At 31.7% G+C, this 16,682-nt stretch overlaps 1 protein-coding gene across 1 annotated transcript in view; it reads left to right on the forward strand.

The window, feature by feature from the left end:
* Positions 1–16,682, forward strand: part of ITGA1 (integrin subunit alpha 1) — a 190,376-nt gene that overhangs the window by 154,815 nt on the left and 18,879 nt on the right. Inside the window, exons 19-23 of the mRNA XM_051990626.1 lie at positions 1,752–1,961; positions 9,805–9,885; positions 11,505–11,581; positions 14,973–15,062; positions 16,269–16,371. Of these exons, the coding sequence (XP_051846586.1) occupies positions 1,752–1,961; positions 9,805–9,885; positions 11,505–11,581; positions 14,973–15,062; positions 16,269–16,371 (561 nt within the window). The remainder of the gene's footprint in view (positions 1–1,751; positions 1,962–9,804; positions 9,886–11,504; positions 11,582–14,972; positions 15,063–16,268; positions 16,372–16,682) is intronic.

The raw sequence follows: 16,682 nt of genomic DNA on the forward strand, positions 1-16,682 counted from the left end.
TGTGATATCATTGGTATAAGGTTTTTCTGGATGATGATATTCCCTCTATCATTGTAGATTAGGCCTTCTCTATACTAGATGTTGAGAGAGAGAGAGAGGGAGACGGAGACAGGGAGGGAGAGATGGAGACAGACAAAGACAGAGAGAGACAGAGAAATTGATTGTAATTGTACACCAATCTCTTACTCTAGGGTAGAGTGGCGAAGTATATAGAATCCTTGCCACAATAAGTGAGCAGTATTCAATGAGCCTGAGTCAGCTTTGTAGACAATGAAGTTTTTATACAATCAGACATGGCAATAAAAATCCCAGACAAAGCAATAATAACAATCAATCACATAATTTAGGGGATGAGAATAGAAGAAAGTTATTTTTCCTTATGCAATTCAAGAAGACACTTTATCTCCTAGAGAATGAGGGAAAGAATGAAGCTTACTAATCAATTACTATTTTTTTTCTTCAGATTATTGCTACAAAACATAGTCCCAAAGTGGAAAGAATATTGTGTATACATTGTTATCCTAGGTCTGCTATTTGCTACCTTGGTTTCTTCACTTGTAAAATAAGGGAGCTGGACTAAGTGATCTTTAAGATTCTTTCTATCTCTAACAATTCCGATCAATTCCTTGAGGTCACAAAGTAAAACATTTTTATCCTCTATTTTTCCTGCTTTTGAACTTTGAAATTAAAAAATACTATTTCGGTACCTAATAAGTATTTGATAAACAAGTGTTACATGAACAAATTAGTGAAAAATCTAGGATTACAGTGCTATTGGGAAATCCCAGATGAAAACCCTCCCTCTAGCAATGAGATAACCATCTTTTCTGCAACTAATAGTCTTAGAGAGTTTCCTAGAGTCTGAGATGTTAATTGATTTGCACAGGGTCACACAGTAGCATGTATCAGAGACAGGATTAGAACATGGATCTCTTGGTTCCAAGTCTAGCTTTCTATCCACTGTACTGTGGCTTGAGATAACAAAGAATTAACCAATATTTTTGCTGAACTGCTTTTTTAAACATTCTTTTCTTTTTCTTTTTTTATAAAGGATAGCTTGCTGAAGAGGGTAGAAAGAGAAGATGCAATCTAAATTGAAGATGATGTTATGTAAAAGCAAAAAAAAATCTAAATATTTTTTAAAAGAATGTCTAACAGTGACCATTTCTAGAGGAGAAGAAAGGAGAGGAAAAAAGGAGAAAAATTAAATAACTCTGTTATATATTTTAAAGGAAGAGCAAATTGTACACAATAGATTTGTAGTTTCATGTGCAAGCATATTTTATTATACTATATTATAGAAGTGTTTATTTTATTCCATAAGTTAAAAGTAAAAAAAGAATTTTAAAAGAATGAACCAACTAAAATTATAGAGCTTATTTAAGCAACTTGTTTTAGAGCAATCTAAAAGGATATCAGCAACAATCAATTGTAATTTTATTGATGTATCTCTGTATTCTTTTAAGCCCTTACTTATGAGTGGTTCTCTGGGTAAATGTAAGGGCATAATCAAATAGTCACTGGGTATGAAAGCAGACAGAGAACTTAAAATATTTTTTTAAGATAGGAAAAAGAGAGAATAGAAGCCATCTGTCATTGAAACAACCTGTCCTGAGTAAGATGGTCCTGTTATCCCTTTAACAGCAGCAGAATAAAAGTTCACATTAGTTCAAAATGGCAATATATGAGTTGTTATATGAATGAATTTATAATTTTGAATAATAGAATATATTTTGCTCTCAATGCTACAGATTCCTTTTGCAAAAGATTGTGGAAACAAGGAGAAATGCATCTCAGATTTGGCTCTGACTGTATCAACCACAGAAAAAGACTTACTCATTGTTAAGTCTCACAGTGATAAATTCAGCATGGATCTGACCATCAGGAATAAAAAGGACAGTGCCTACAATACCAGGGCCATTGTCCAGGCCTCTCCAAATGTAATTTTTTCAGGAATTGAGGTAACTGTTCATTTATTCATTCAACAGCTCTTACTAAATTCCTACTGTACCTATTATACTAGCATGGTTGTGGTTTTAAAAGGAAAAGTGAGTTATCTATCCAATTAACCCATGATGTTGATTAGATTAAACAACCAGGTAAAGAAGGACAGAGAAAAATTTGACTTTACACCCTGTCTTTGATGATATATACAAATTGTGCAAGCATAAGATTTACCAATATTCTCAGCACCTCAAGGATTCTAAAATTATAAGGTACAGAAGAATAGTTGATTTGCATAGGTGAAGAGAGTTTCTACACAGAGAGTTCTCTATACTGATATAATGTATTATATTAAGAAATATGGGGGGAAAGGGAGTCATATAAAGAACAGACAGATGACTGGGTTTGAAAGTCAAAAAACGTGGAATCAGGGGCAGCTAGGTGACATAGTGGATAGAGCACCAGCCCTGAAGTCAGGAGGACCTGAGTTCAAATTTGATCTCAGACACTTAACTCTTCTTAGCTGTGTGACCCTGGGCAAGTCACTTAACCTCAATTGACTTTGCAGGTTTTTTGTTTGTTTGTTTTTTTGCTATCAAATATATTTCTGCCCTTTTCTACTTCTATGTCTTTGGACAAACCACTTAAGCTTTTTGGGCCTCAGTTTCCTCACCTCTGAAATGAGAGAAATAGACTAAAAGACTTTTTAATTATGAGTAAAGTATTATTTGTAATGGAACTATGCTATTTGTCTTCCTAGTAAGATCAGTGGTGAAACAAGAGGATGATCATCAGCATTATTCAGCATTATATTGAAAATCCTATCAATAGCAATAAGAGGGGAAAAAAAGGAATTAGAATAGAAAATGAGAGAACAAAATTATCTCTTTTCACAGATGACATGATGATATATTTGGAAAACTCCAAAGACTCAACTAAAAAGTTAGCTTAAACTATTGATAATTTTAGAAAAGTAGCAAGATATAAAATAAAGTCACATAAATAATCAGTATTCCTATGTATTACAAACAAAACCCTACAATATGAGAGAATAAGAATCATATTTAAATAATTTTAGATTATATAAAACACCTGGTAGTACACTAGAAAAATCAACCCAGGAACTGCATTAAAAAATATAAAAAACTCTTTATACAAGTAAAATCATATTTAAATAATTTGGAAAATATTAACATGTTCAGTGATAGGCAAGGACAATAATAAATATGGAAATTTTACTTAAATTAATTTATGTATTCAACATCATCCAATTAAATTACCAAAAATTATTTTTCAGAACTAGAAAAAATAAGAACAAAATTAATTTGGAAGAACAAAAAGTCAAGATTTTCAAAGGAAGTAATAAAAAATGTAAAGAAAGGAATTTAGCAGTGCCAGATCTTAAATTATAAGATAGTGATTATCAAAACTATCTGGTACTGGCTAAGAAATAGAAGGGTAAATCAATGAGAAAGAGTAGACATATTATTAACAGCTAGAAATAAATAAAATAACCTTGCATTTGATAAATGTAAAGACAAGATTTGAAGATAAAAATTCATTATTTGGTAAAAAAAAAATGTTGGGAAAACTATAGAGTGGTATGGCAGAAACTGGGCATAAACCAATACCTTATACCATTTACCAAAACAAGATCAAAATGGATGTATGACCTAGATATAAAGAAAGATATTACAAGAAAATTAGAAGAAGATGGAACATTATTTATTAGGCTTAAGAACAGATGAATTTATGAATAAAAAGATATAAAGCAAAGTTAGGTATAAAATGGATGATTTTGATTACATTAAAGTAGATCATGATGTATAAATAAAAAAAAATGTACCTGAGATCACAAAGAAAGCAGAAAAATTGAGGGAAATTTTTATTGACAATGTCTCAAATAAAGGGTTCCTATCTCAAATAAAAAGAACTTTTGTGAAATCTTTAAGAACACAAGTCATTCCCTAATTGATACATAGCCAACGGATATGAACAGACAATCAAAGCTATTTATAGTCATGTGAAAAAAATTTCTGAATTATTATCAATTGTTTTGTTTTAGACTATTTAAAATAACTAGATAGTACAAAATTGGAAGATTGAGTGGTGTAAGACTTGATGAATTGATAGATTTAGAAAAATGTAAAAATATTTGGACTTATAGAAGATGATGTATATATGTATATGTATATGTGTACATATATTTGAGTATATATGTGTATATGATTATAGACATCTATATGTGTGTATGTGTATATAAATATGAGTTCATATATATGTATATATAAATATATCTGCATTTAATTGTAACTTCTTGGGGGAAGATAGGGAGGGAGGAAAGAATAAAGTAAAAAATGCAAAGCAGAAAACAAAAGAAAATCTACAAGGAAGCAAAGAAAAAAGGGACATCTCTAACCACACTGGATATTTATTATATAGAGTATATATTCTATAGGATTTCTTTAAACAAAATCTATTTTTTTCATATTTTTAACCCTCTCTTAGGTTCTACTGAGAACATAGCAATTTTTTCTGATTTTTAAAATTTTTCTATTTAATATTTAAATCTTAAATAAAAATTTAAAATAAAGCATTATTGATTAAGAAATACAAATTAAAACAACTTTGAGATATCATTTTATATCTATCAGATTGGCTAAAATCATTGAAAGAAAAAATGATACATTTTGGGAGGATTGTAGAAAAACTGGGACACTGATCCATTGTTGGTAGAATTGTGAACTGATCAAAGCATTTTGGAGAGTTATGTGGAATTAATGTCAAAGATTTATTAAATTAGCCATACCTTTGAACCAGCCCTACCACTCCTTGATTTATTTCCGAAGATAATTTAGGAAAAAGGAAAAAAAAACATATGTATTTCAAAATATAATCTCTTTGTAGTGGGAGGAAACTGAAAAAATGCCCATCAATTGGGGAATGGTAGAACAAATTATGGTATATGATTGTGATAGAATACTACTGTGCTATAATATTTGATAATGTGCTATAAGAAATGAGCTCTGGAGTAGTTAGATGATGAAGAGGATAGAGCACCAGCCCTGAAGTCAGGAAGAACTGAGTACACGCTTTATCTCAGCCACTTAACACTTTCTAGCTGTGTGACCCTGGGCAAGTCACTTAACCCTAATTGCCTCAGGGGGAAAAAAAAAAGATAAGTTCAATGACCTTAAAAAATCTGGAAAAACTTATCCAAAATAGTGAAGAGTAAAATGAGTAGAACTGAGAGAACATTATATTCAGTAATAGCAATACTGTTTTAAAAATGACTTTGAGAGAAAGTCATTTAGACTGTTATAAATACTTAACTCTAAAGTGGATATGAAGGAAGATGTTATCTGCTTTCAAAGAAACAACAGATAAATAGAAGTACATATAAAATATTTTTACATGTGTATGCATGTATGTGTGTGTGTGTGTTTATTTGTGTCTAATGGTAGCCATCTGCCGGGCTAAAGGTGGGGGAGAAGAAAAAGAAATTACACAATAATTTTATTGTGTATTTAAAAGAAATAGCTAATTATACATAATAGATTTGCAGTGTCATGTGTAATCATCATTTTTTATTATTCTATGTTAAGAAAATGCTTGTTTTATTACATAAATTTTAAAAATAATAATGATGATGAATAAAGAAGAAAATAGTAGAGGATAATGTTAAGAGGCTAGGGAAAGAGGCATTAAAATGAAGCAAAGACCCCAGTTTAGACTGTGGAGTGAGGATGTATTATAAGATTCCTGAGAAGAAAAGTTTGGGAATATTTGTTTTGGTTCACTGAAGGTCGAGTAGAGTTTGGATAACAGTTCTATAGCTATAGAGAATCTCTATTGTAGCCAGGCTCACTTGTGGTGGATAAAATAAAGGCATAATAGTCGTCTCTAGTCTCTTCTTCCCCTACTCTTTTTCAAAAGAGATTTTTCTTCCTGCCTGGAGGGGAAGCAGGAAATTGGAAACAGTCCATTCTGCTCTCCAAAACAAGAAGGGTACTGAACTAGAATTATCTGTCTATTCCCTTAAATGGTATTAGTCTCTAGGATATGATCAGGTTCAATTTAATTTCTGATCATTGTCATTATTGAGGGGAAAGAGGATCCCAAATTCTATATCAAAAGCTTAATCCCTTTCTCATCACATACTAGTTCCACAATGAATGCACATAGTGAATAGCAAAGAAACTCATTTATCCAAATCATAGCAAAAGAGAAATCTGAGTAGGTATACTTAGGAGAATATATATCTGAAAGTTCAGAGTGAAGGAGCTCTCCCATTGGAAGTGAGATAACTCAATCAAGAGAAAGCATTTTCTATGTCTTCCCAGGAGAAGTTTCCTGAGGTCTCTAAAATAGGGACATGGTGGAAGCTGCCAGCTCCTTTCATGCCTTTCCAGAGGCTTCAGCAACCTGAAGTGGGGTTGGATTCTATTATCTTCTCTCTTGCATCTAGAAGCTATCAAAATAACTCAAAACTTGGGGAAAAATCTGAAGAAAACTCAAAGATGCCTGAAGAGACTGATGGTCTCTCTTATTCTTGACAATCCTGCCCCATCCGGCACACAGGGCAGAGCATTCATGTCCACTAACAAAGAGAACACTCCATTCAATGTATTTTGGGACAATGATTACATAGGGGATGCTATCAACTTTATTGGGTGACTTTCTGCAGCTATTCAGCAGAATATTCAAGGATAGGAAGGTTTTGTTGTAGTGAGGAAAAAGAATTGTTTAAGAGAAATAAGGCATAGAGCGAAAGGAGTAATAAGAAATTATGATCAAATAAAGGAATTTCAGAGTTCTTGATTATGGAAATGGAACACTTGAAAAGATGGCAAGTCATAATGTTAAAATTTCTGACCATTCCTATGTGTATCTGAAGTGATATAGAGTAGTACATTATGGGGCTTAAGTAGATTGAGAAACAGGGTAATTAGAGTAATCAAAAAAAAAAAAAAATCAGCATATATGCTGAAGTCCCCTAATACAAAACCAGAAGTTAGGGCAAAGAAAGAAACTATATCTGGTACTGAACTCATTGAGGAAGGAAGGAAAATGTCCTGGAGATAGAAAATAGCCCCCAGGATTTAAATTGGGTAATCTGAACAGAAGTTTCAGTCATAGTTAAGGGGATAGATGAGGATAATAATGATGCAAGAGAGATTGAAGAACAACCATCTGGCAGGAGACAAAAGATCTTAGAGAAAGGTAATTCCTAATCCCTAAAACACTTCATTCAACACCCTCTTCTGCACCACTTACTAAACTCAGATAAGACTGAATAACCAAACTACAGTTTTGCAAGACAACTTCCACTTTGCTGCTCCCTCTTCCTTATGCCTCAAAAAACTAAAGGCAGAAGCTTGCTGTGGCTGGTACAGCAGTACAGAGGTTCTGCATCAGATTTCTGCCAGAGAATTAAAAACCAGAGGAAGCTGGAGCAGGAAGCCAATGTATATAGCTATATGATTCTCTACTAAGTGTAAAGTAAAGAGTAACCAACTGGGATAAAATCTCTCCCCCTAGAAGCCACTTGAGGTAAAGATTGTGGCTGGTGAAATGTTAATCGCCCCAGTATGGGATGAGGCTGAGATGACTTTGTGTTCTAGCACCCCCACGGAAACTTCAAAGAAAGAATAATGAGTCAAAAACTAAACAATAGAGAAATATAAAGAGAAATGCCTGAAATTATCAAAGATTTGAGAAGGAAAAAAATCACAAAGACCTTGAGTCTAAGAAGATAAACTTCGAGGGGAAAAAAAAGTAAAAACAGTAATCAGCTAAGTCAGTCCAGACATCTTTTAGTAATTACTTCAAGACAAAGGAAAATAAATCAAAATAAGGTAAAGAAGGGGACCTTTTAGATTTCCGGGAGAGTATGAAAACAAAGCAAGATGTTCCTCAATGATTAAAAAAAAAAGAATTTTTAGTGCAAAATTCATGGCCTACATAGCAGAAATCATTGGCAGAATAGAAAAACTTGAATGGGTGGTGGCAAATTTCACCAAAGAAACAAAAGAAAGAATAATTGTAAATGTAAATTCACAACAATAAATGATCTGGAAGAAGAGAAGCAAAAAGTTAAAAGAAAGAATCATCTTCATATAAGCAAAACATACACAAAGAAACAATTGAAAGATTATGGATCTTCCAGAATACAAACCAAAAGAAACCTAAACATCAAAATGCAAGAAAATTACCCAGAACTTTCAAACACAGAAAACAAAGTGTCAATCAAAAGAATAACAGAATTCTTCCAGGAAAAAAAAAAAACACCACCACTGCAAATTCAGGATGAAAAGTGATTAAATGTAACAATTCCAAAGACAAGCAACACATGCTGTCATTGTAACTGTTCAAACAAACTTTCAAATGCAAAAGAAAAAAAGTTTTTAATAATTTTGAACTATTCTGCACCCACCAGAAACCACAACAGATGATGAAATATGTTCCTAAGAGCAAATGAGAGCAGGGATGCAACAAAAATGGCATAGCCCTGTAAATTTGAGCTTAATGCATAAAAAGATGGACATTTAATTTTTTTTAAGCAGGCATTCAAAGCATTCCCAGGAAGAAAAACTGACCTGAAAAATTTAATAGTTTTTCAAATATTTCAGACAACACAAATACAAAAAAAAAAAAAAAAAAGGTACAAGGACATATAATAAATACATTATTTTTTTTAATTTAAATACTTATTCAAAAAATAAAATAATAGAGGCTATTAAGAGATTTCTTTCTAAATGTACACAATGAAACAAGAGGGTGAAAGAAAGGAAATAGAAGTGATGGTGGAGAAACAGGTCTGAAACATCATGGACTAAAGTTCACAACTCTTCTTTAGGTGAATAATTCAGTGTTTTTGTGGGGCTAAATTAAATAATGGAAGGGCACATAAAAGAGAGAAGGTGAAAAATCAAATATTAACAATGAAGGAAAAATAATTCTTGTAATCTCTCAAGATTAAAAAAAAGAATCTATTTGATAATGGGTAGTAGGGAAGCAAAGGGAAAGATTGAAATGGGAGTTAAAAAAGGGGAAATCTTGTTTGAGGGATGTCATTAATCAATGCTCCCCTGGGAGAAGAAAAATATTCCCTAAAGATGTAGGGACCTTACAACAGGTGTAATCTGCAGGAATTTGTTAGAGAAACTGCTCATTCTTTCTCCATAGAAGAAGAATCAAAGTGAAATTTTGATCATTTTTTAAAAGACATTAATAAAAACTTATTTTAAAAAATAGATCTATTGTCTGTTTTCATCACTGACATTTTTCTCTATTTACTATATTGGTATTGGCATACTGGTATACAATTTACTATAGTGGTAGGACAAAGAAAGCCTGGGGAAAAACTTTGTTACAGGTTATTATTTATTTTGCATTCAGTTAAGAATTTGAATTCTAAATAGATAACAGAAATATATTGAGGAGTAAAAAAACAAAAACAAAAACACTGCCTTTCTCATTTCAAGAGGTAAAATGAATATATACATACATATGTATTTATATAAATGTATATATGTATAAATAATATGTATATTATACATAAATTTCTAGCTTTCTTTGGAAAAGAAAACATTTATAAATTTATTCTTTATGTTCTCCTTTAATTCATTCCTAATCAAGGAAAAAGTATGAACTTAGTTAAAATCTTAGTTTGTTATCATTTTAAATAAAAATGATGGGCAGGAGAAAAAAATATTTTGTTTTATTTCCCATATAGCCCTTCACATTGAACCTGATTTTTAACTCAAGCAATGGCTGTGACCAAGAGCAATGATTAAGTCTGACAGTGGCTATCACTCACCAAGCTTATTTTTTTTTAACATGTGCTTTTCTTACTAGGGTATTCAAAAAGACAGCTGTGAATCCAATCAGAATATCACATGCAAAGTTGGCTATCCTTTCCTGAAAAGAGGAGAAGAGGTGAGCAGATTATGGAAGCTTCATCTAACAATCTGTATATGAAAGTTGGTATGTTCCATGTCATTTGTGTGATTATTCTTGACAGTTCAAATGTAATGGAAAGAAAAAGGAAAAGAAATTCACAGGCAGGTTTGCTTAGAAAACTTGAAATCCTCAACATTTTATCTCAAATATTAATTATTAAGATCCAAAACAGATTCTTTCAAATGAATTTTCAGTTGAACAAATTATATACATATATATATATAAAGTTATCAAGCTAAATGGGGTGCTATTGGCAAATATTGGCTATTAAAAAAAAAAGAGAATTTCAAATGAAACCCATTGGCCAAGACTGTGGAAAGAAACAAATGGGTTGCCTGGAACTTTGGCTCTTAAGATAAACTTGAGATCCAATTGGATTAAAGGTAGTCTTTTTGTTGTTGGTATTTCTTGATATAATTCATACTTTAAAAATAGAGAATATACTATTTACATAAAAGAGAATTGTCTTTCCAACATAATTGGTAGACGTTATTTGTAAAAATTAAAGTGTATATCAGAAATAGTTCATTTTTTTCCCCATTTTTGCATGTATGTTTTTATTGAAACTTGCACTTAATTCTAAAATGTTTGGTCAGGTCATCTACTGACTACAGAGTTAGAAAGGGAAATGTTTAACTAATCAAAATGCCATACATGATTAATAAAAAATGTTACCTTACTTGAACTGAAAAAAAAATATGGAGGGGGGGAAGTTACCACCCTATGTTACATTCCCCATCTACTTTTCCTATACTGATTTTTTTTTTAGAACAAGAAATATTCATTCTAAATAGACAACATACTAATGGTCTGATAGACAAATAGCCGGAAAAAAAAGAACTGTGGAATGGGCAAAACCACAAAATTTTGGTAAAGGCTTTCAGCTGACTAATATGGCAAAAAAGAACTCTGAGGCTTTTTCCAAAATTACATGTGGCAAAATGAAAAAGAGAATCAACAGATTGACAAAAATTTCCCTCTTAGCTGTCCCCCAAAATGTACCAAAAAATCTACTCCATTTTATTCTTTTTTTTTCTTGCTGAGCAATTGGGGGTCAAGTGACTTGCCCAGGGTCATACAGCAAGGAAATGTCAAGTGTCTGAAAGCACATTTGAACTCAGGTCCTCCTGACTTCAGGTCTGGTATTGTATCCACTGCATCACCTAACTGCCCCTATTCTTTTTCTTACACTCTTTAGCACATGCATGTTTGTATATACATTATATTTCATTTTAATTCCTACCTATTCACAATACTTCATATGTTTGTGGAGAAGAATATCAAATGGAGTATATATGATCAGAGTATCAGTATCTATTACATGCTTATACCTGAAAGTATCATGGTGCTTTTATTTTCAGTCTTTACAATAACTATTTTTAAATACAATGACATACTGGTAGATGTACAATGGTAAATATAGATTTACAATATATAGCATATGAGTATTGTAGTATGTTCTGATATAAAATGATAATTCTTAAATTTCCTTGCATTTTTAAATTTGAGTGGATTAATTTGTATAAGCTGAATATTGTTGCCAAAGTCAATTTTTTGTTATTCCTGTATTTAACCTAAAATATTTTTTATTACAGATATCTTTCAAAATACTCTTTCAATTTAATATTTCCTATCTTATGGAAAATGTGACCATTCACATAAGTGTAACAAGGTTAGTTTATTTTCTTTTTCCACATTAATACTTGGATTCAAGGAAATCATTTAAGCTTTGTTTTTATGTTTTTTGTCCATACTTGTGATTATGTTATTTTGCTGGTGTAGAGAGATCCCTTTTACTAATGTACATGAGACATTTTTACAACTTACAGTCTTGAAGAGCTCCTGAAGGCAATTAAAATTGAAGTGATTTGTCCAGGGAGACAAAGCTAGTCAATGTATCAAATATAGGATTTGAACTTTAGTCTTTTTAATAGTTGGTCTAATTCTTTATCCATTACACTACAGGATCTCTAAAAACCTTTTATTTAGAAAAACAAATCATTCCTTAAAACTTCCTGTTATCTGTATAGTATCAGCACAAGTGGAAAGCACTGAATCCTATTATTTTCTTATAAGTGGAATGGTAAAGGATGATATATCTAAAGTAATTGTTTATTTTTCACTCATGTCTGGCTTTTCCCAACACTATTTGTGGTTTTGTTGATAAAGATACTGGAGAGGTTTGCCATTTCCTTCTCCATCTCATTTTACAGATGAGGAAATTGAGATAGAAAAGGTTAAGTGCTTTGCCCAGGATCACATAGGTAATAAGTGTCTGAGGCCAGATTTGAACTCGGGAAAAGAAATTTCCAAGACCCAGCTTTCTGTGCCACCTAGCTGCCTGAAATGATACATATGAATAAACTAAACTAGTGATTAGGAGAGAGAAGGAAAGAAAAGGAGGTGAAAAATAAAAATTACCTCATCTGCATAAGCTCTAGTAACAAAACCTACTATAAAAGTACAACTAGCAAAATGATTAGATTTAAAGGTAAGCTATATTTATTTCATGAGCAACAGGGAGGCAAAGGAAAGGAGGAAGTAAAAAATGGATAAATTCACCTAGTCCCAGAGCTGGAGCAAATTCTGTTCAAGTAGGACATTCCTTCAAGTCTGTCAGAGAGCCAGACAAAGCTACATCTGCTCCTGATTACATTCTATTCAGAATACCATCAACCTTCCCTTGCAATGAGCTGGCAGGTCCTGGCATGCTCCTGAATACCTTTGGGCCCCTTTCAGATACGTAGGGATCAAAAATTCTTAGTGAATCTGTTCTTCTTTTCTGCTTCCCTGTGATGATTCAATCCCTCCTAGCAGATTTTAAAAATCCTTTAAAATTTGCATTTGGATCTTTGCTGAACGAACATTATACAATAGCTTTCTCTGCAATCTCTGTCATAGCAAATTTCACTTGTCTGTTAAAAATAACAAAACTCATTATCATTTTATTTCAAGATGGTAGACTGAATCACAACTTCAGTTGTTGGTGTTTCTTAAACTCTTTAACAATAATTTTTATCAAAATCAGTCATCTCCTTTGACCATTATCAAAAACAAGAAAATTTTTAAATAGCCTTCTACCCATTACCTCAATCTGCCTCACATACAAGTATTTATTACCCAACACACATTGATGTCTTCTTATAGCTCCCCTCAGTCCCTATCCCTTTCCCTATCTGTGTAGAAAGTGGAGTTAACAACTACTCAGCTCTTCATCTTTTGAGCAATCAGCCAATTAATAAATATTTATTAACATACTAGTGTCTATTCCTTAGAAAACATTATTGTGGTTTTTGAGGATGATACAATCTAGTATAAAATATTGCCCTCTGGTTCTTAAAGTAAATGCTTCTTAATTTGTGAATTAAAATATTGTCTATCTTTTCCCCAAAATCTGGCTTGTTCAAAATTTTAATTCAACGTAAAATCACATTTTAGTAAGAAAGAGACAAATAATGAAGGTAAAGAAAAATAATAAAAATGAATAAAACAACTTTTTTAATTAAAAAATATAAAAAGAATTTCATTATAAATTAATTTTATAAAGTAACATCATCTAATTGTTTTTCAATGAATACTTTTATAAGGAAGAGGACAGGACCTGGGATTCCATTGGGAACTCCTGGTTGAGAATTCTCCCTCAATCAATACAGGTTTTCATGTCACTTCTTCTTAGCTTAAAGACAGTGACTTAGCCAGGATCATACATCTAGTATGTGCATCAAAGATTGTACTTTGTTACGCCTAAGTGCAAAACCCAGAAAGCCTGTAAAGGGTTGAAGGGGACTGTACCCTTTTAAAAGCCCCGATACTTGTGAATCATAAGACACTTGAAGGAATTGCATTTCAGCCTTTACTGATGCAATGTTGCCTGTGAATTGGGAATGAAATAAATCAGAAGCAAGAGAGAAGAGGAGAGAGGTCAGGGAATGCAACTGCCTCTCAGTCTACTTGTATTGTTATCATCCTCTCACATGAAGGGATCTATTCTGCTGGTCAGGATTAGATCCCCAGTAGCCACTAGCAGGTTGCTCCCGTAATAGGACTTGAATTCAAATCTTTATGACTTCTATCCAACTCATTAACTACTGTCATATGTATGTATATGTATATACATATACATGTCTGCACATATACTATATGTAATATACAAAGAAATATATGTATTTGAGAATTATATCCTATACTGGAGAACAATCTATATACTTAGTCCATATGATAAAATGAGAAAGTTGGATTATTGAAATTCTAAACTCCTTTCCATTTCTTACATCCTCTAACTTTAGTCTATTCAAAGACTCCTATCATATGCCCATCTTCCCTTCTAAGCATCTTCCCTTCCCTCAGTCTATCAACACTATTAAGTGAAAGTAGGGATGAGAGTTCATGACTATTTACTTTTCCTTTCCAAAAGAAAGATTAAAATGCGAGTCATAATAAGTATATTCTGTTGTTTTGACCTAGTTTTTCTTTTTAAAAGTCATGTCAGGTATAATGGATGTCACATTTCTTATCTTCTCAATGGATAGAGAAGGGGCAAAAAGGAGGGAGAGAATTTGGAACCCCCCAAAAAATTGTTTAAAAAATATTAAGATAAATAAATAATGAATTGAGAAAAGAAAAAATTTAAAACTAAATAAAGTGTATGGCAGGGAGAGATTCAGGGGAAGGACTTCAGAGGCCCAGATGTTTTGAGGATAGGCCTTGCTAAATGCTAGAAGTTTGGGGAAAGTATATCAGTCTATGCTAGAGCTGTTCAATAAAACTATAGGATACATGAGGTTTTGTTGTCCTAGGCCATGAAAGAAAGAACTAAATGTCACTCATAATAGTTTGTCTTTTTCAATCTAGTATTCTCAAAAGTATGTTTTTATTTTAGAAATTTTGGATTCTTTTTCAAATGTGTGGGAATATCTCCAAATGGCTAATTGTCTGTAATAGAACCATTATTCTTAAAAAATGAATAAATAAAATCAAAATAAAATAAAATACCATATGCCAATATAGAGTCTATACAGGTTATTTTAATATTAACTAACATAAATATGTTGGTCATTTTCTAGTGACAGTGAAGAACCTTTGGAGACACTTTCTGACAATGAAGTAGATATTTCTATTCCAGTAAAATATGAAGCTGGACTCCAATTTTCCAGGTAGATAAATATCTATTTTTTACTGTTTTGTAAAGGAAAATGTTTCTAAAAATCAAGAAAATAGTAATGACTACATTTCATAGGTTTACAAAGTATATCTCCTACAACACCCTCAAAGAGATATATTAAGACAATTATTTTCTCCATTTTACATATGAGAAAACTAAGACTTAGAGATGGTGATATGCTGGTACCATAACTCATGATTCTTAGTCCTTATTCTGCCACTTAAGTGCTGACCATACTCTTATATTGGACAAAATACAAAGATGAGATCAAGTTCTCATCAAAAACTATTATTTAGGTTTTTACTTTTTTTTCTTTCAATTATTTTAAAACTATCTTTCCATTCCAGGCTTTTATTTATATTTGCCCTTTCAAATATAACATTTTAATACAATTTTATCCCTAACAAAACTTCTCAAGCAAAAGAGAGTGTTAGAATCATTCTAAAAATAAATATCAGGAACAAGAAAATTCTAAGAATCAATGTCAAGCACAATTAGGAAGTCTTTTAAAGGAAAAGGAGTCAGAATTGTAAGACATGCAAATCTATCTTTATGAGGGAGTTTTCTTTTCATTTTTTGTAAATTCTTTTTCCAATCTGATGTATTCATTTTTCCTAATACTTTGGCTTTTTCTAAGAATTCTTTCCATTCCATTTCTTAAAAGACCAATTCCAATAAAACATTTTCAGAGTTTCTTTTATTCATTTTCCCCCTCATTTTCTTCTGGAATTCTGCTTAAGAAAACTTTCAAAATTCAATTGACACCAATAGGATGAATGGCTAAGTTGAATAATAAAATTACAATTACAATGTTAGAGTTTTTAACTTTAAAAAAATGCAAGTTAATAAAAACCTTATTACAGGGAAATTAATGACTGTTAATTCATTAGCCAAAATGAAACTATAGAATCCATACAAATTTTTCATTATTGCATGTCACTGTGCTATGACTTATTTTTAATTTATATTTATTAAAACAGAGAGATGCTAAATATGTGTCAACACTAATTAAATTGTTTCTCTGGCTCTTCTCAATTTCCTCAGAGTTTTATTGATGATTCAACTATAAGCAAGAGTAGAATTCACCCTAATCTATATGCATGCATCTCTTTTGGAATTACCTGGTTTAGTGTAGAAAAAAAAGAATCTACCTAAATAAAAACAAAATTTTTTCTTTTTTTTATTAATATCTTTTAAGCTCTGCAAGTGAATATCACATTTCAATTGCGGCCAATGATACAGTTCCTGACATTATTAATTCAACCAGTGACATCGGAAACGAAATCAACGTTTTCTACTTGGTGAGAAATAGCTACTAAAACTGTATCTTAAAAGACTCAGTTGAAAGCTTTTAAGTTATGTTGGATCTCATGACAATTCACCTATCATGTAAGGATAAAGGTACAGACTGACTGCAAAGAATAAATTAACATTAATATATAAGATTTCATGGGAAAATACAGTGTTTTCTTTTCCATACCATAGGATTTTGGAGTAGTTAGGGAATTTAGTATTGTTTGCTTGTTTTGTTTTCATTCCCCTTTCCTGAACAAAATACCAGATTCAAAAAAGGTGAGGGAATATGAATATTCAAAAAAGTTTTGTCATGCTA

The sequence above is a fragment of the Antechinus flavipes genome, chromosome 1, assembly GCF_016432865.1.
Source record: "Antechinus flavipes isolate AdamAnt ecotype Samford, QLD, Australia chromosome 1, AdamAnt_v2, whole genome shotgun sequence".
NCBI lineage: Eukaryota > Metazoa > Chordata > Mammalia > Dasyuromorphia > Dasyuridae > Antechinus > Antechinus flavipes.